Source organism: Rutidosis leptorrhynchoides, chromosome 3 (genome assembly GCF_046630445.1).
Source record: "Rutidosis leptorrhynchoides isolate AG116_Rl617_1_P2 chromosome 3, CSIRO_AGI_Rlap_v1, whole genome shotgun sequence".
Classification (NCBI taxonomy): domain Eukaryota; kingdom Viridiplantae; phylum Streptophyta; class Magnoliopsida; order Asterales; family Asteraceae; genus Rutidosis; species Rutidosis leptorrhynchoides.
The window spans coordinates 109,885,189-109,907,306 of NC_092335.1; the positions used below are offsets into that span (position 1 = coordinate 109,885,189).

Here is a 22,118-nt window from a genome sequence, read left to right on the forward strand (position 1 = left end):
CTGTATATAGAGTGTCTATGGTTGTTCCAAATAATATATATACATGGGTCGATATGATATGTCAAAATATTTGCAAACGTGTCTATGGTATCCCAAGATTACATAATATATTAGAATACATGTATAATACAATATAAGTTAGCTAGGATATGATTTGTGTAGAATTGTTAATATTTCCCGTAGCTACAAAAATCAAAAAAATATCCAATCTTGTTTTACCCATAACTTCTTCATTTTAAATCCGTTTTGAGTGAATCAAATTGCTATGGTTTCATATTGAACTCTATTTTATGAATCTAAACAGAAAAAGTATAGGTTTATAGTCCGAAATATAAGTTACAAGTCATTTTTGTAAGAGGTAGTCATTTCAGTAAAAAAAGAACGACGTCTTGATGACCATTTTGAAAAACATACTTCCACTTTGAGTTTAACCATGATTTTTGGATATAGTTTCATGTTCATAAGAAAAATCATTTTCCCAGAAGAACAACTTTTAAATCAAAGTTTATCATAGTTTTTAATTATCAAACTCAAAACAGCCCGCGGTGTTACTACGACGGCATATGTCCAGTTTTACGGTGTTTTTCGTGTTTCCAGGTTTTAAATCATTAAGTTAGCATATCATATAGATATAGAACATGTGTTTAGTTGATTTTAAAAGTTAAGTTAGAAGGATTAACTTTTGTTTGCGAACAAGTTTAGAATTAACTAAACTATGTTCTAGTGATTTCAAGTTTAAACCTTCGAATAAGATAGCTTTATATGTATGAATCAAATGATGTTATGAACATCATTACTACCTCAATTTTTGTGGATAAACCTACTAGAAAAGAGACAAATAGATCTAGCTTCAAAGGATCTTGGATGGCTTGAAAGTTCTTGAAGTAGAATCATGACACGAAAACAAGTTCAAGTAAGATTTCCACTCAAAATAAGATTGTTATAGTTATAGAAATTGAATCAAAGTTTGAATATGAGTATTACCTTATATTATAAAGATATATCACTATAAATAAGAAAGATTTCTTGAGGTTGGATGATCACTCTACAAGATTGGAAGTAAGCTAGCAAACTTGAAAGTATTCTTGATTTTATGAAACTAAAACTTGTAGAATTTATGAAGAACACTTAGAACTTGAAGATAGAACTTGAGAGAGATCAATTACATGAAGAAAATTGAAGAATGAAAGTGTTTGTAGGTGTTTTTGGTCATTGGTGTATGGATTAGATATAAAGGATATGTAATTTTGTTTTCATGTAAATAAGTCATGAATGATTACTCATATTTTTGTAATTTTATGAGATATTTCATGCTAGTTGCCAAATGATGGTTCCCACATGTGTTAGGTGACTCACATGGGCTGCTAAGAGCTGATCATTGGAGTGTATATACTAATAGTACATACATCTAAAAGCTGTGTATTGTACGAGTACGAATACGGGTGCATACGAGTAGAATTGTTGATGAAACTGAACAAGGATGTAATTGTAAGCATTTTTATTAAGTAGAAGTATTTTGATAAGTATCTTGAAGTCTTTAAAAAGTGTATGAATACATATTAAAAAACTACATGTATATACATTTTAACTGAGTCGTTAAGTCATCGTTAGTCGTTACATGTAAGTGTTGTTTTGAAACCTTTAGGTTAACGATCTTGTTAAATGTTGTTAACCCAATGTTTATAATATCAAATGAGATTTTAAATTATTATATTATCATGATATTATGATGTATGAATATCTCTTAATGTGATATATATACATTAAATGTCGTTACAACGATAATCGTTACATATATGTCTCGTTTCAAAATCATTAAGTTAGTAGTCTTGCTTTTACATATGTAGTTCATTGTTAATATACTTAATGATATGTTTACTTATCATAATATCATGTTAACTATATATATATCCATATATATGTCATCATATAGTTTTTACAAGTTTTAACGTTCGTGAATCACCGGTCAACTTGGGTGGTCAATTGTCTATATGAAATCTATTTCAATTAATCAAGTCTTAACAAGTTTGATTGCTTAACATGTTGGAAACACTTAATCATGAAAATAACAGTTTCATTTAATATATATATAAACATGGAAAAGTTCGGGTCACTACAGCTTTAACTCTAATGTCGGTGGTTCTTCTATCGATGATTTATATCAATATCTGTCTTCCTCTTTTAGCATTTGAATTTCTTCTATTGTTGGTTCATATCCATTAGCCATAAGTGTAGCTAACATTTCAGTTTCATCAATTGGTTCAGTTCCTTTTTCTAAAGAACATTCTCCTGTTCCTTGTAATTCTGGAAATTCTTCTAACAATTCTGCATGTGAATCTATAGTTTGAATATAATAACATGTATCATCTGCAGATTGCGGTTGTTGCATGGCTCTATCAACAGAAAAGGTAACACTCTCGTCCTCTATACTTAGGGTCAATTTCTTACCAAACACGTCTATTATTGCTTTAGCCGTGTTTAAGAATGGTCTTCCTAATATGAGAGGAACTCGAGAATCTTCTTTCATGTCCAGAATAACAAAATCTACTGGAAATACTAAAGTACCAACTTTAACTAGCATGTTCTCCATTATCCCTCTAGGATGTTTTACTGATCTATCTGCTAGTTGTATACTTATTCGTGTTGGTTTCAATTCTCCAAGGTCTAGTTTAGCGTATAATGAATACGGCATTAGATTTATACTAGTACCTAAGTCTGCCAATGCTTCTATTGAACTAAGACTACCCAGAAAATATGGAATTGTAAAACTTCCTGGATCTGATAATTTTTCTGGTATCTTATTCAACAACACTGTAGAACAATTAGCATTCAGAGTAACAGCCGAGAGTTCTTCCATTTTCTTTCTATTTGTGATTAGATCTTTCAAGAATTTGGCATATCTAGGCAGTCCTGAAATCACATCAATGAAAGGAAGATTGACATTTATTTGTTTAAACATATCCAAGAATTTGGATTGCTCGGCTTCAAGTCTCTCTTTTCTCATTTTACTCGGGTAAGGAAGTGGTGGTTGGTATGGTTTAACATAAGGTTTAGCCTTAACTGTGTTATCTTCATTAACCTTTTCAACTACCGGTTCTGTTTCCTTATCTTGTTCAGATTGTGGTTCTTGTGGAGTAGGAATAGCTTCATCAGAAATTACAGGTATTTCAGGTGGTTTAAGTGTAATACCACTTCTTGTGGTAATGGCTTTAGCTGTTTCATTCCGGGGGTTAGCATTTGTATAACTTGGTAGACTTCCTGGTTTTCTTTCACCTATTAACCTTGCTAGGTTACTTACTTCTTGTTCCAAATTTTGAATCGAAGCTTGTTGATTTCTAAATGCTTGAGCATTTTGTTCATTGGTTTGTTTCTGAGATGTGAAAAACTGAGTTTGAGATTCAACTAGCTTTGACATCATATCTTCTAAATTTGGCTTTTTATCATCGGTTTGTGGTGGTTTATTTGAAAAAATAGGTCTTTGCTGATTGTAAGTATTATTGGATACTTGTTGATTGCTAGGACCTTGTTGGTTGTTGTATGGAACATTTCAGTTATAATTCTGGTTTTGATTGTAGATTGGTCTTGGCGGTTGATAATTATTCTGATAATTCTTTCCAGGCCTTTGGTTTATGTATGAAACATTCTCTCTTTGTTCCATTGTTAGTTCAATACTAAGACAATCTTTTGTTAAATGTGGTCCTCCACACTGCTCACAACTAATTCTTATTGAGTGGATATCTTTAGTCATCTTTTCCATTCGTCTCTCGACAGCATCTATCTTTGCAGAAATGGAATCAAAGTCATGGCTAGAATCGGCTCTAGCTGCTTTAGATGATCTAACAATATCTTTTTCTTGGTGCCACTCATGTGAGTGGGAATCAGTGTTATCAATAATTGTGTAAGCGTCAGTTGCTGTTTTCTTCATAATGGAGCCACCAGCTGCTATATCGATGTCTTTCCTTGTAGTGATGTCGCATCCTTGGTAGAATATTTGTACTATTTTTCAAGTGTCTAAATCATGTTGCGGACATCCTCTTAATAACTTTCCAAATCTTGTCCACGCCTCATATAGAGTTTCATTTGGCTTTTGTGTGAACGTAACAATTTCTCCTTGAAGTCTTACGGCTTTAGATGCCGGAAAGAATTGTTTAAGAAAATTTTCAACTAAAACGTCCCATGTATCAATCGCCCCTTCAGGTAACTATTCTAACCAATCTTTGGCTTCTCCCTTTAAAGTCTAGGGAAATAACATGAGATATATCTGTTCATCCTCCACTTCTCAGATTTTAAATAGTGTACAGATCCTATTAAAGGTTTGAAGATGTTCATTTGGATCTTCCTTCGGCGCACCACTAAATTGGCAATGATTAGTTACCATGTGTAGGATTTGTCCTTTGATTTCATAATCTGGCACATTAATATCAGGTTGAGTAATTGCGTGACCTTGGCCAGTGTGTTTAGCTCGCATTCGGTCTTCCATACTTAGAGGTTCCAGATTTTCCATGATTGAATTTGTTGAATCTGAATCACTAGAGGATTCTGATTTAATGGTTGGTTCCTCAACAATCTCTGTTTGAATGATTGGTGGTTCCGGAGGAAAGATTAATGGTTCAGGATCTCGGAATCGTCCCTGAATATTCTCCGAATTCTCAATTGTGAGGTCGGGTTCAAAAAATGGATTATCGGAAATTTGAATTTGAGTACTTGGTCGACTTGATGACGATTCTAAAGAAAAATCAACGGCGACAATATTTGCTAGATGTCTTGATCGAGTTACAGGTGGTGAACGTACAAAAGGTGGTGAACGTTTTGCTCGGTGCATTCACTGAATATCCTATTAGTTATAAAACTAAGAAAAATTATATAAGTTATCAAATTAATAGACTTTTCTGATTTTGCCCACGTTTCGAATAGCCAAAAGATGCAGCAGAGGGGCAGGATTCGTTTGGTCTCAATATAATTGAGTACTGTTTGGCTCCAATAACCCGGTCCACGTACAAATCCAACTATTACTACGAACCAGAAAATGGATGTCTATCAATTTAACCACTTAAAATATTTTTTTGTTGAAATTTAAAGAAATTTAGAGAAGAAATAGAAAATTCTATGTCCTAAAAACTAGAGCGTCGAGAAATAAGAAAGAAAAAGATTGCGTCGAAAAACGTCGAAAAATAAAAAGAACGTAGCGCGTCGAAACTTAAAAGTCTAAAAACTAAGAATTAAAAGTTACGTCTAAAAATATTAAAGCTTAAAATGAATTCTATATCCAAAACGGCAATAACTTAAAAAGGTACTAAAATATAAAAATGGTGTCGCAAAATTCTAAAGCACCTAAATCTTAGTCTAAAGAAAAAGCACTTAAGGGATTTTACGGCAAAGCCTAAAAATCTAGAAATAAAAATAACTATGGAAAAAACTATGACTTAAAACTAAATATGAGCGAAAAATACAAATATTATGCTAAAATAAATTAAAAGTTACAAAATATGAAAATAATCTTAAAATTGTAAAAAGTACAATTTTTATAAAAATATTATTTTTATATTTTTATTTATAAAAGTATTAATTTATATATATTAATTAAACTAATTAAACTAAAAATACAAATTAATAATAAAAACTAAACTAATAATTAAAAACTAAACCCTAATTAGGGTTATAATAATAATAATTATAAATTAATTAAAACCCTAAACTGGTCGGCTGAGGTTTCAGACCAGTCAAATCACCTCATGCGATCGCATGGATTGATAGTTAAAATCTCATGCGATCGTATGAGGTAGGGTTTCGGGCCAAAAGTTGGGCTGCTACAGTACCGGGCCTCGAGTGTTTTTTTTTTCTGTTTTAAATTTCTGTTTTATATTTATAAAATATTTAAATAAAACTTATATTTTTACAAACTAAAATAAAAATAAAGAAACTTTATAAAACTTAAATATTTAACAAACTCTTAAAAATATATAAATTTTGTTTTTCTTTTTATATTTTTGTATTAAAACGTATTTTTACAAAAAACGTATTTTCACAAAAGTAAATTAAAAATTTTTATTTTTTTTATATAGCGTTTTGCTTCCGGCGTTTGACTGTTCCCCGGCAGCGGCGCCAAAAATACTTGATGTGTTCGAGGTGTACTAGGAAATAGTATTATTTTTACAACGAAATACTATTAAATACGATACAATTTTACACAAGATATTTATTTATTTATAGAATGGATATACCTAAACCTTGCTATGTAATGACCCAGAATTTTCCGACCAAATTATACTTATGAGATTAATATTTACATAAATTAAACTATACCAACATGATAAGCAATCCAAATTGTTGAGACTTGTATTTTTGAAAAGAGTTTTACACAACGTTTGACCGTCCAATATGACCGATGATATCACGAACTATATAACATACGATAATTATACGTTTGTGTATATATATGTATTTATATATATTTAACATGATCTAAGGATGGTTTAACATCTCATTGTGTACTAATGACAATGAGTTATAAGTATATTTTGAAACTACTAACTTAAGTTTTCAAAACGATAACTATACGTAACATTCTTTGATATATATACTTATAATCTATAATGCTTATACATGTATCGTATATATAATGTATTTAATCACTTTTTAAGGACTTAAATACATAAAACAATATAAGTATATTCACAAAAGATAGCTATATTTGAATTCTCGTTCCGTTTCCTCAAGATTTCTATACGTATATCTAGGGTATATGTACCCGTATCATACCCAGCTTCTATACGTATTTACTATTAGTATATACACATCAAATCAACATCCTAATCAACATTATTACTGCCCTAGATATGAGGTAACTAGGATTTGTCAAGTAGTATGAATTATTAGTAAGAAAACAAAATTAGGAATCCTTTTCTTTCTTTATAAACTAAAAACGTTTTTATAAATGAACACCATTTCTTCACTCCATTTTCTCATACCTACAACCTCATTTCTCTCTCAAAATACTCCTAACTTCATACTTGATCATCTCCAAGCATTTTTTCCCATCATTTAGCTTCAATTACAAGCCTTAAACACCATAAGAAAACTCTTTCAAGAACATATCAAAATAACCACCCATTTGAAGAAGTTTACTTCCAACCTTTTGATCTAACTCCACCACTCTTTGATTCCAAGATTATTTCTTATCTTTTGCAGTAACTTTTTCCAAGTAACTTGAGGTAGTAACCTTGTTCATAATCTTATTCAATTCATATTCATATAGCTATCTTATTTTGTGGTATAAAATTTTAACAACAAGAACATAGTTTGAATGATTTCAAACTTGTTCGCAAACTAAATAGATCCTTCTAACTTGACTTTTAAAATACTTCAAGACCTGTAATATATCATAATGATATGCTAACCTTACAAGATATAACTTGGTTTTACAAAGAACATCTTAAAAACTGAATCTACGTCGTCGGAGTGCAACCGGGGGCTGTTTTGGGTTGGATAATTAAAAACTATCTTGAACTTTGAATTGGAAGTTCATGTTCTGGAAAAATGATATTTTGTATGAATATGTTAACACATAAAAATTTCATGGTTTAACTCAAAGTGTAAGTATTTTTAGAAAAATGATCATTAAATGTTGTTTTTATGATGGAAAATGATCACTTTCATAAGTTTCACCAAAGTTTGACCTATAACCTATGATTTCGAATACAAACTAAGGTATTTTCAGTTCATATTCTTAAAATTTGACTCGATCCAAGGAAGTGGCAAGTTGAACCAACAAAAACAGAGTTGTAATGAAGAAACTACGACTAAAACAAGATTGGGTATCCGAAGCTAGTTTAGCTCCGAAAATATTTGGAGAAAAAGAAAATTAATCATATCTTTTCTAATTAATATGATATTTTATATATAATTACTTATGATTTGATTTTATATATTTCAGGACCATCCGTAAACAACACGAGAAGATTAATCATAAGACCTCATGATTGTAGGCAACACGTCATTTGACAACACGGTACTTTATGTACGCAACACGTCATTTGACAACATGGTACCATGGGTCGAGATTAATTCTGATCAATACGAATATGATGGGGTCTTTATTTATTTTATTTAAGCAACTAATTTTGGACCACTAACATCGGACTGCTAACCACGGACTAAGAAAATATGTTGATATATTATATATATGTAACGATTACTTAAAAAGAAAATATGTTGATATATTATATATATGGTTAGGTTCGTGATATCTATCGGAGACCAAGTCGAATTAAATACCTTCAAGGCAAAAGTGAGTTTCATTTGCTCCCTTTTTAATTGCTTTTGCAATATATATTTTTGGGCTGAGAATACATGCGCTGCTTTTATAAATGTTTACAAAATAGACACAAGTACTTAAAAATATATTCTACGTTGAGTTGTACCACTGGCATATTTCTCTGTAGCTTGGTAATTACTATTTACATGGGTATTGTAAACGCGAATCCTGTTGATAGATCTATCGGGCCTGACAACCCCAACCGGACTGGACGACCAGTATTCAACGGTTGCACAGTACTTCGTTTTGGTGACTACACTTGGTACGGTGTAGGGAGATTTCATAATAAAGGGAATATGCGACATTGATTAAATGTTATGTATGGTTACCAAGTGCTCAACCACTTAGAATGCTTTACATACACTTGTGAGTGTATTATGTTTATGATTATGAAATCTTGTGGTCTATTAACTTACTGAAATGATGGTTATGATAAACCTATGAACTCACCAACATTTTGGTTGACACTTTAAAGCATGTTTATTCTCAGGTACGAATTAAGTCTTCCGCTGTGCATTTGCTCAATATAAGGACATTACTTGGAGCCGATCATCGCAATGAGACCAAATGTTGATGACTTCATCCAGGTGGATTAGGACGGGTCCTTTCAGTTGGTATCTGAGCGGTGGTCGTAGCGAACCAGGTCTTGCATTAGTGTATCTAACTAGTAGTTGTTAGGATGCATTAATGAGTCTGGACTTCGACCGTGTCTACATGTCAAAAGTTTTGCTTATCATTTCTAGTCGAAAATTATCTGCTTATCATCCTTAGGAAATTACCTGCTTATCATTCATAAGTCTAGACACGTTTTACTGCATTTACTGCATTGATAGTGTATAGACGAATTCTTATCTTAGCATATCTGTTATTGCGAACTTTGACTGATATCTTTTCAAAGATTCTCCGTAATTTACGGGATTTTGGTATTATATATACATATGTAAATTATGTATTGAAGAGTACCAAATCTAACTCCTATAATCTATTCCATACCAAAAATTCATTTTCCCCATTATACAAGATGGATTCCGCATCTAGTTCGAATTCTTCAGATTCCGACAGTTATGTCGATATGGATTTCCATTCGGGCTCCGAAAGCAGCGTCACCGGAATGGATCAACCAATTTCCCATCATCTATTCTGGATGAATTGGGGATGGGTTTGTAATATACTAAATCACTGGAGACAAGAAGAAGGTGATCCATTCCATCCACCAAATTGCCCTCTTGGCGATGAACCTGAAGCACTTACCGGCGAACCTATTCAAAACACCATTTTCTCTCTCATTTCTAGAGTATCTCGTCACGATTATATACTATCCCATATTACAAATCTTGTTCATTCGCTCGCTCTAACCACCAATCATCCCGGTGTACTAGCAGAAGTTAACGAACTTCGCGCTTGCGTGACGGCTTTGGAGAACATGGTGCGAAGGTTGCAAACACCAGCAGCAGCACCAGAAGCATAATCAGCACCACCATCAATAACATCAACAATACCATCATCACCACTAACAAACAACATCCGCATCACACGTCTCGACATCATAATCTATCCCACAAACATCAACATCATACTCACCATAGATACCAAGGAGTACCAACAATAATGAACGATGAAGTATTGATCCATAACATCATTGATATTCTGCGAAGAATATGTGGTTTCAAAAAGTTTTAGAGATTTCTTATTCTAGCTCAAACCGAAAAGCAAATGAGATTAATATCATATTAACTCATTAAATTCATGATTTCATCTTAAGAAAATATATATGTATATATGTTTTCATAAAGATTGTAATTAAAAGTTCTTTTGTACAAAATACTAATGGTGAAATTTTTTTAACGGGTAGGTAATACCCGAGGAATAATTAGATTTCATCTTAATAAGTTACATTGTACATTCGTCGAAGCTGATTCAACAGTCATTTACTATCCTACTTACAACCACCGATATACGTATCCATTAACCGCAGAATAACCATTTTCATTCAATTTCATATTTGGATTTTGACTTCCCAGAATCCAACAAGTGGCATATGAAGAAAACATATGACAAAATAAAATCTGTTAGAAACAAACAAATTAACTATGAAAAATTTTGTTAAGAATCCACGCTAACTGTTCCAGCTAACTGTTCCTAGCTAACTGATTACATTTTATTTATCGCAGTTTATTTATCGCAATTTAATTATCGCACTTTTATTTATCGTCATTTAATTTCTGTAATTATTTTACGCACTTTAAATATCAGGACACGTATACAATGTTTTGACATATCATATCGACGCATCTATATATATTATTTGGAATCACCATAGACACTCTATATGCAGTAATGATCGAGTTCTCTATACAGGGTTGAGGTTGATTCTACAATAATATATATAGTTTGAGTTGTGATCGAGTCTGAGACGTATACGGGTCACGACACGTATTAATTAATTCGTATATTATATATTAAACTATATATGAATTATTGGACTGTTACTGTGGACTATCGACATTGGACAATTAAAATGAATTAAAATATTGATTATAACATATGAAACTAAACATTGCTTCAAGATTGCCACTTGATTTCATCTTAAACCTCATTGTATCTCGACGATTACAATCAGTGTTCAAATCTATCATGATTCTTAAAAACACCTCAATCGAGAGGATAAACCAACCGCACTTCATCTACGGAAGAAAAGATTGATGCATATAGTTATGCACCTGAAAAACCCTCGGAAACTGAGTAAACGTTTGACACGTATCTGTTCTAGTTCCTTTGACATTGTTATTACCGAAGATCGTTTTGCAATCCCTTTCCAAAGTAGCTAATTTTGTCACAGCTCCAGCAAGTCAACTCCGACTTTTCATCCGAAACAACTTTAGTATAACCGCGATATATATATGCGTACTCTTTATTGTTACTGGGGAACCTTTTATATTCCACAATATTACCATCAGCGATTAATCATTCTAAAAACACAATTCTCCTGAAACTACCTCGGTTTGATAACCGATGACCCAGATCAGTTAACTTTGAAAATGCTGACGAAGCAGCATGTTGTAGATGATCTTAATGGCCAAAAGTTTGATGATAAAGAAAGGAGTGTTAGGAACGCTCGATAGAAAATTTAGTACCGAAAAGCGAATTATGCGAAACTATGAAGAAAGCCGTGGACAAATCACAAAGAATAAGTTTGCCTTCAAAGAATCCAAATGATTCCGTGCATGCTGAAATCGTTAGCAAACATCTTATTTCTCATTCTAAACCTTCACAGACAAATCTTCTTCATCATCCATTGATATTAGAAATTCTAAGATATTCTCGTATGTTCTATTATAAATATCCTCCATATTTCTGGCGATATTTTCACAACTATTCTTATCTGAGATCATTTATCTCTCCATAATATCTGCAAACATAAAAGAAACTGTGTTAGTTTCTAAATTCTGAAACCTTCGAGTTTAAAATATGAATGTTTTGAAGTAGTGTTGGGAGCTGAAGCATGGATTAGTATAATATAATGACACTTGATCAACGTCATTATATTACAGTAAGTCATGCTGAGTTCCTAATGAAGCATGATGATTCACAGTACCGTCATCATGTGCCATTTACACGACTCTTACATTCTATCTAATCTCTAAACATATCAAGAGAATATTTTTCTGGATGACTCGGTCTTCTACAGGGTATTCTGGTAATTTAACAAATCAAAATCGTTCTATTACCATTTTCTTCTTAGAGCATTAGCTATGTTCATTCTGAATTTCATATCTACGAATTCCGGACCATTACTCGCTTGACTCGAAGTCAGGAAGAGAAAACGAAAGCATGAAGCTCCGAAAAATAATGAAGAATATAAACTCCGATAATAACCCCGAAATTACAAACCGTGTATATCGATGCAGATAGCAATATAGAGACACGGGAGAATTAGAAACACTATAAACACAAGAGTATAGTAGAAGTAAATAGATTCTTCTGGTGGTAGATGAAAAAAAAGAATGACAGATATAAAAGTTAGGAGTATATCAAGAATCAAGACTGGATGGAGCATATTGATGAATGCTTTAAAGTAAGAATGAAGGGAGAAAGAATAGAAGGTGTGAGTCGTGGAAAATAAGGAAACGAAGGGGTGAATTTATAGTGAAATATCCGATAGAGCAATCGAAACAGATTATTGCATATAATCAAAAAAGATCCTGATTTCCTTAATCACCAAAGAACCAAATCTTATTACGTAAGATTCTCTTTAAATCCCTTAAATCCCGAAAATCAATCATAACTACGTCATCGGTTAAGACGAATATATTTTACTCACCTCACTCTTTTACGATAGTCTCATTTATATTCTTCACATAATCGAATCGTTTTATCTACATTACTCAATGATGATAAAACTCCATTATCACCTTATATTTGTCATGAAAACCTTCTTATTGTTATCCATAACAACCTCTATCAAATTTCGGGGACGAAATTTCTTTAACGGGTAGGTAATGTAATGACCCAGAATTTTTCGACCAAATTATACTTATGAGATTAATATTTACATAAATTAAAATACACCAACATGATAAGCAATCCAAATTATTGAGACTTGTGTTTTTGAAAAGAGTTTTACACAACGTTTGACCGTCCAATATGACCGATGATATCACGAACTATATAACATACGATAATTATACGTTTGTGTATATATATGTATTTATATATATTTAACATGATCTAAGGATGGTTTAACATCTCATTGTGTACTAATGACAATGAGTTATAAGTATATTTTGAAACTACTAACTTAAGTTTTCAAAACGATAACTATACGTAACATTCTTTGATATATATACTTATAATCTATAATGCTTATACATGTATCGTATATATAATGTATTTAATCACTTTTTAAGGACTTAAATACATAAAACAATATAAGTATATTCACAAAAGATAGCTATATTTGAATTCTCGTTCCGTTTCCTCAAAATTTCTATACGTATATCTAGGGTATATGTACCCGTATCATACCCAGCTTCTATACGTATTTACTATTAGTATATACACATCAAATCAACATCCTAATCAAAATTATTACTGCCCTAGATATGAGGTAACTAGGATTTGTCAAGTAGTATGAATTATTAGTAAGAAAACAAAATTAGGAATCCTTTTCTTTCTTTATAAACTAAAAACGATTTTATAAATGAACACCATTTCTTCACTCCATTTTCTCATACCTACACCCTCATTTCTCTCTCAAAATACTCCTAACTTCATACTTGATCATCTCCAAGCATTTTCCCCATCATTTAGCTTCAATTACAAGCCTTAAAGACCATAAGAAAACTATTTCAAGAACATATCAAAATAACCACCCATTTGAAGAAGTTTACTTCCAACCTTTTGATCTAACTCCACCACTCTTTGATTCCAAGATTATTTTTTATATTTTGCAGTAACTTTTTTCAAGTAACTTACGGTAGTAACCTTGTTCATAATCTTATTCAATTCATATTCATATAGCTATCTAATTTTGTGGTATAAAATTTTAACAACAAGAACATAGTTTGAATGATTTCAAACTTGTTCGCAAACTAAATAGATCCTTCTAACTTGACTTTTAAAATACTTCAAGACCTGTAATATATCATAATGATATGCTAACCTAACAAGATATAACTTGGTTTTACAAAGAACATCTTAAAACTGAATCTACGTCGTCGGAGTGCAACCGGGGGCTGTTTTGGGTTGGATAATTAAAAACTATCTTGAACTTTGAATTGGAAGTTCATGTTCTGGAAAAATGATATTTCTTATGAATATGTTAACACATAAAAATTTCATGGTTTAACTCAAAGTGTAAGTATTTTTAGAAAAATGATCATTAAATGTTGTTTTTATGATGGAAAATGATCACTTTCATAAGTTTCACCAAAGTTTGACCTATAACCTATGATTTCGAATACAAACTAAGGTATATTCAGTTCATATTCTTAAAATTTGACTCGATCCAAGGAAGTGGCAAGTTGAACCAACAAAAACAGAGTTGTAATGAAGAAACTACGACTAAAACAAGATTGGGTATCCGAAGATAGTTTAGCTACGAAAATATTTGGAGAAAAAGTAAATTAATCATATCTTTTCTAATTAATATGATATTTTATATATAATTACTTATGATTTGATTTTATATATTTCAGGACCATCCATAAACAACACGAGAAGATTAATCATAAGACCTCATGATTGTAGGCAACACCTCATTTGACAACACGGTACTTTATGTACGCAACACGTCATTTGACAACATGGTACCATGGGTCGAGATTAATTCTGATCAATACGAATACGATGGGGTCTTTATTTATTTTATTTAAGCAACTAATTGTGGACCACTAACATCGGAATGCTAACAACGGACTAAGAAAATATGTTGATATATTATATATATGTAACGATTACTTAAAAAGAAAATATGTTGATATATTATATATATGGTTAGGTTCGTGATATCTATCGGAGACCAAGTCGAATTAAATACCTTCAAGGCAAAAGTGAGTTTCATTTGCTCCCTTTTAAATTGCTTTTGCAATATATATTTTTGGGCTGAGAATACATGCGCTGCTTTTATAAATGTTTACAAAATAGACACAAGTACTTAAAAATATATTCTACGTTGAGTTGTACTACTGGCATATTTCCCTGTAGCTTGGTAACTACTATTTACATGGGTATTGTAAACGCGAATCCTGTTGATAGATCTATCGGGCCTGACAACCCCAACCGGACTGGACGACCAGTATTCAACGGTTGCACAGTACTTCGTTTTTGTGACTACACTTGGTACGGTGTAGTGAGATTTCATAATAAAGGGAATATGCGACGTTGATTAAATCTTAAGTATGGCTACCAAGTGCTCAACCACTTAGAATGCTTTACATACACTTGCGAGTGTATTATGTTTATGATTATGAAATCTTGTGGTCTATTAACATATTGAAATGATGGTTATGATAAACCTATGAACTCACCAACCTTTTGGTTGACACTTTAAAGCATGTTTATTCTCAGGTACGAATTAAGTCTTCTGCTGTGCATTTGCTCAATATAAGGACATTACTTGGAGCCGATCATCGCAATGGGACCAAATGTTGATGACTTCGTTCAGGTGGATTAGGACGGGTCCTTTCATGCTACAACACTTATAGGTAGTGTACCTAATCGTACAATAGTGTAGTTTTTAGTAAGTCCGGTTCATTCCACAGGGATCTTTTAAACAAGCTTAACGCTATATTTTTAAAAACTATATTTGTAAAAATACAAAAATATATATAAGTAGTATTATTGTTATAAAAGGGGGGTTTTTACCGTTTAATGACCGGTTTGTCGATTTTAAAACTTTAGTCGCAGTTAAAACCTAATGTAAAATATTAAAAATAAATATAACTTAATTTAAAGTGTAAAGTAAATAACGATAATGAAATTACGATAAATAAAATTGCGATAATTAAAGAGTACGATAATTAAAAGTGCAATTAAATAAAATGACAATAAATAAAAGTGCGATAATTAAAAGTGCAATTAAATATGAAATATATAAATTATGCTTATTTAAACTTCCGTAATCATGATGTTCGACGTGTTGATTTTAGTTTATTCCCATGGGTTAATTGTCCTTTGTCCTGGATTATTCGATATGTCCATACGGATTTATCCATAATAGTCCATCAGTCATAATCATAAAGTGCGAAAGTCTTCGTCAAATTATTCTTATTCCCGAAGTCAAATATTCCAACTAATTGGGGATTCGAATTGTAACAAGGTCTTAATACTTTGTTTAATGAATACACCAGGTTATCGACTGCATGTAAACCAAGGTTTTACTACTTTGTTAACAATTACACCAATTACCCTTGAATGTAATCCACCCCTGTTTCAACAAGTCTATTAACTATTAATCCAATCCCGTGTCCGGTAAAATGAACAATTATTTGTATTTATAGATATCCCGCCTACCGTACCCAGTCAAGCGTATGTGATTATATATAAATACGTCAAATTATAAGTCTATATATTAAATTAACGAGGTGTCGTTTAGTTAATATAAAGCCCATTAATAGCCCATAGTCTAATTTCAACAAGTGTCGTTCTTTTATCCAAACCCCAATTATGGTTCAAAGCTCAATTACCCAATTTTAGTATTTAGTCCAACATCACGATTACTTCGGAATTAAATAAGCATAATAATAACTTAGTTACGAGACATTAATTTAAAAATAACATTAACCATAACTTACAGTGATTAAAAATAGCGTAGCGTTACACGGACAGAATTTCGACTTACACCCTTACAACATTCGCTAACATACCCTTATTATTAGAATTTAAAATTAAAATTAAAATTAAAATATAATATATATATATATATATATATATATATATATATATATATATATATATATATATATATATATATATATATATTTACGTATATGAATGAGAAGAGAAAAAGATGGATATATGATCAACCAAAACTGCGAATTTATAGGCATGTGGGTTGTCACCTACTGCCATGCGATCGCATGGATTTTTGCCTTCCAGGCCATGCGATCGCATGGTCACTTTTTCCAGCTCACATGATTTGTTTTCTTGTTTTGCCGACGGTTTATAATAATAATATAATATATAAATAATTTATAGAATTATTTAAATATTATATTATATTCGTGTGCATAGTTGACTTGTAATTTTAGTCCGTTGCGTCGAGCGTTGAGAGTTGACTCTGGTCCCAATTCCGGATTTTCGAACGTCCTTGCGTACAATTTAATATCTTGTATTTTGCGTTTCGCGTCTTGTACTCTTGTAATTTTGAGACGTTTCTCATCAATAATTGGAACCACTTTGATTGTACTTTGTACTTTTGAGCTTTTTGGTCGTTTGCATCTTCAATTCGTCGAATCTTTCTTTTGTTTTCATCTTTTATTATTTAAACGAATATCACTTGTAAATAGAACACTTGCAACTAAAAGCTTGTCTTTCTTGAGGGATAATGCTATGAAATATATGTTCGTTTTTAGCATTATCAATACCCATACACAAAGAACACACCTCCAACATTGTTATGAACAGCGAACATAATTTCATCATATACACCTTTGTGTTCTGAAGTCAAACTACTAAACAAAATGTCATGTTCTGATTTCAAAGCGACACGATCATACCGTAGCTCATCGTGAATCAATCTGTTAGTAGTGTCTATAACAAAGTCATTGGATGGATAAGGCATCCCTGAAAACTTCTTTAACGAACTACCTTGATTACGCAAGAGTAATTCAATTTCATACAATGCATGATTGTCAATATCCTTTTGTTCCATGGTATATGCTGAAAAAAATCAGCTAAATAAAATAAGTAAATTCATATGATATGAGTAGTTGTTATATTAATTTTAAGAGTAAAGGTTATGATAATGTACTAATAAAGTATGTAATTAGAGCATATTACATCAATAATCTAATGTTGTATTATTACAACTCATATGTGATCAGTAGTTTTTAACGCATAATTCATAGGTCAATATCGTATGTGTTGTAATATCGTAGTGAACGTTATTAGAAGAAACTATCTAATTCATAGGTGTATAGTTGTTATACTAAATTATTAATAAAGGATGTATGTAATACTAATAACACAAATAATAATAAGTCGATGTGCATGTGATATATATATATATATATATATATATATATATATATATATATATATATATATATATATATATATATATATATATATATATATATATATATATATATATATATATATAAGCCTGTGGCTAAATATGTGTTAAAAGTTGAAGATTTATTGCCTTTTTCCAAGGCATGTCCATATGATCCATATATAGTGTTTTGATGTTACTGTAAATATATGTATAAACCAGCAGCTATAAATTTGATTATGAAAATTATTTAGAATAAAGGGTTTTGCTCAATGCATTTTATGTAAGTACTGATATGTATAATATTAGGTAAATATGTTGGATATGTTGGTTTATACACATATATATGCTGATGCATCATATCTATATATATGATACTACATATATATATAAATTGAAAAGACATGTGCATGTGATGCATATATATATATATATATATATATATATATATATATATATATATATATATATATATAACAACATGCAAATATCAGTACTTATGTCAAATAGGATATAAGATTTTAGCATAACTAATATTTACGTGTTGTAATAATGAAGATTATGTTTATGTAAATGAACCTGGAAACGCGAGTCTTTTTCTTTGCTTATGGAGTATGTCCTCACTAAGTAGGTTACTACATTGTGACCATACATCCTCTGGTCTAGACAAATTGTTAGAAACTAACAACATCACAAATAAGGATCGTAAATACGGCCCAGTTGAATACTGACTTGCTTGTTGAATGGCTTCTATATATTCTTTGTCATCATCTAACAAACCAAGTTCATAGCAAGCATCTTAAATGTTGGACATAGCTTTCCATTAACCGTTCGAATATCTTCAAAGCATGTTAGACCTCTTACCTTGTTCAAAAGAATCCTCAAGTAGTATGCTTCACCAGCAGAATGAGGAACGTGATGGATTCGTCCAACATTTAAGCCTGTGGCTAAATATGTGTTAAAAGTTGAAGATTTATTGCCTTTTTCCAAGGCATGTCCATATGATCCATATAGTGTTTTGATGTTACTGTAAATATATGTATAAACCAGCAGCTATAAATTTGATTATGCAAATTATTTAGAATAAAGGGTTTTGTTCAATGCATTTTATGTAAGTAATGATATGTATAATATTAGGTAAATATGTTGGATATGTTGGTTTATACATATATATATGCTGATGCATCATATCTATATATATGACACTACATATATATATATATATATATATATATATATATATATATATATATATATATATATATATATATATAATTGAAAAGACATGTGCATGTGATGCATATATATATATATATATATATATATATATATATATATATATATATATATATATATATATATATATATATATATATATATATATATATATATATATATAACAACATGCAAATATCAGTACTTATGTCAAATAGGATATAAGATTTTAGCATAACTAATATTTACGTGTTGTAATAATGAAGATTATGTTTATGTAAATGAACCTGGAAACGCGAGTCTTTTTCTTTGCTTATGGAGTATGTCCTCACTAAGTAGGTTACTACATTGTGACCATACATCCTCTGGTCTAGACAAATTGTTAGAAACTAACAACATCACAAATAAGGATCGTAAATACGGCCCAGTTGAATACTGACTTGCTTGTTGAATGGCTTCTATATATTCTTTGTCATCATGTAACAAACCAAGTTCATAGCAAGCATCCTTAAATGTTGGACATAGCTTTCCGTTAACCGTTCGAATATCTTCAAAGCATGTTGGACCTCTTACCTTGTTCAAAAGAATCCTCAAGTAGTATGCTTCACCAGCAGAAGGAGGAACGTGATGGATTCGTCCTAATTTTGGTTTTATTTTTCTTACTGTCCAAACTCTATCAGCTGCATTCCAAACATACTTTTGAGGGAATTCCGTATATGTTAGGTTTCGAGCATTCTGGTCCCATGTATTCCTTTTCATCCAACTGGTAAATTGAGATGATGCTACTGAGGGTTTTTCAATCACATCTTGAAGATCGGCATCATCTTCAAAATTAACTGGCTATTCATTTGGAAGATGAAATGATAACCTTTCAACTGCATGAGTTCTATAGTGAATCTCTTCCCCAAAGATTCTCCAAGCAGCTTCGCAAGCTGAAATATACCTGAAAAAAATATATAAATATGTGAGGTCCGAGTTAGATAAAAAGTATTTGTCCAACGAATAAATACTTCAAGTACAATAAAATATGTATTATGTATCGTAAATTATCAAACCTGCAGTCGTAATACTCTTTGATTTCATCAACGGGTTTTCCAGCGACTTCACCATTACTGTCATCATTCCTAACTAAACCTGCAGTTATTCTGTCGTATCCTTTATTTATATACTTTAACAAATATTTAATGGCACCAGATTGGTTAAACCTTTCAACATTTATATGTGACTGGTATTTTTTTAGAAGAAAAGGATTGTATGGAACTACATATCCATTGTGAAGTTCAGCTTCACCTTTGTAAACACGACTTTCATTATCACGTCTTCTATATACAGGGTATCCATTCTCATCAACAAACGTATGCTCTTGAAATCTCTTTGGAAATGATTTGGTGCAGGTTTTTGTCATTTCGTTCATGCAAGCACTCTTCGGGTTTTGACTACCACAAGGACCATGCAACATAAAGTCTGCCACAAGTTCATATAGTTCCAAATTTGTTGACTTGTCTGGAATTTCAGCAGAAATTATAGAATCGATGTCTTGACTGGTCGTTAACTTATAAGATGCTTTCAAAAATGTGCAAATGTGTGCGTGAGGGAGTCCACGTTTTTGAAATTCAATCCTATATAGTACTGCACAAAGAAAGTGTGATCAATACAAATTATAAGTAAGAGAAAAATAGGTCAGTAACTAATTATAATGTATCAAATATGTTTTGTAATTTAATACATAATGTTATACGTACATGAATCCATCTCTCCAAATACGTTCTTTTTTTTCAAATCCTCAATCATACTATCCAACTTTATTTTGAATAATCTGCATATAATATCAGGCCCGTCTTCTGGTTTTTGTTGCTTGTTGTTCAGAAACCGAGCAATCTCCGGCCAATTAGGGTTACACGTGAAAGTTATGAACAAATCTGGGTATCCAAAATGTCAGACTATCGCCATTGCATCCAAATAATTTTGCATTAGATATCGGGAACCTCCCGTAAATGACGATGGCAAGATTATCCTCTTTCCTGTGTTTCCCGCTATTGTATTTCCTTCCGTGACATTATTAGATACGTCACTGGCACTTGTCAATCGCATCTTTTTTTGTTGGTACCGTATGTAAGTCAACCTGTTAGATTCGATCATAGTATATGCGTCGACCAAAAATTGCTGGTACAGTTTTTTGCCAAGTGCATCAAAGAATGTGTATTTACCCTATCTTGGATATGATATGCAAAGTACTCTCTGAAGGTTAAATCAGTATGATCGGTGGTATTATTATCAACATTTCTATGCTTGATTCCGCGTCTGTAACCATCTTGTCCTAAAGGAAATATCATTGGATACTGAAGTGACAAGAATGGATTCAAAGCGAGATCGTAAGAACTACTCTGGTCAATATTGACTACTAATGATTAAAAGGTAAGGTTCTTATTTTTTAAATACTAAAACTTTTTTTCTTTGACTCTGGTCCATTTTGTACATATGATAGTGAAGAACATATGTAATATATGGCATTGTAGAACTTATGTAACCTATGACCAACATATTCAGCGGGAGGTTAAGACAATTGAGTGGCTTTTTTTTTTTTTGTTTTTTTTTCTTTAAAGTTGGTCTCTTATTTAATATTAATTAGTTTGATAAGTTTCTAAGTGATCAACATGAAAAATTAAATAATTGTTTTAGTTCTTTAGACACATTTGATCTTATTTGTTGCAAAACTAATATTCTATCATCAGATTTGGGTTTTGGTAGTTTTTATTGCTATTGCTATTGCTATTAAATTTGTCATTTTATTTTATTACAGTATATTATCTAAAAAATGCCGTGATTATCTATTTGACCAATATTACTTGTTTAATTCCTTAATTTTTTTTTATA

At 31.3% G+C, this 22,118-nt stretch overlaps 1 protein-coding gene across 1 annotated transcript in view; it reads right to left on the minus strand.

Moving 5' to 3' along the window:
• Positions 1-21,335, minus strand: part of LOC139900298 (uncharacterized) — a 48,577-nt gene extending 27,242 nt beyond the window's left edge. Inside the window, exons 1-8 of the mRNA XM_071883084.1 lie at positions 21,230-21,335; positions 20,987-21,163; positions 20,300-20,873; positions 20,113-20,187; positions 19,532-20,007; positions 18,887-18,970; positions 18,609-18,800; positions 17,420-17,695 (exon numbers count right to left, since the gene is read on the minus strand). Coding sequence (XP_071739185.1) covers positions 17,420-17,695; positions 18,609-18,800; positions 18,887-18,970; positions 19,532-20,007; positions 20,113-20,187; positions 20,300-20,873; positions 20,987-21,163; positions 21,230-21,335 — 1,960 coding nt within the window. The remainder of the gene's footprint in view (positions 1-17,419; positions 17,696-18,608; positions 18,801-18,886; positions 18,971-19,531; positions 20,008-20,112; positions 20,188-20,299; positions 20,874-20,986; positions 21,164-21,229) is intronic.
• Positions 21,336-22,118: the final 783 nt, after the last annotated feature.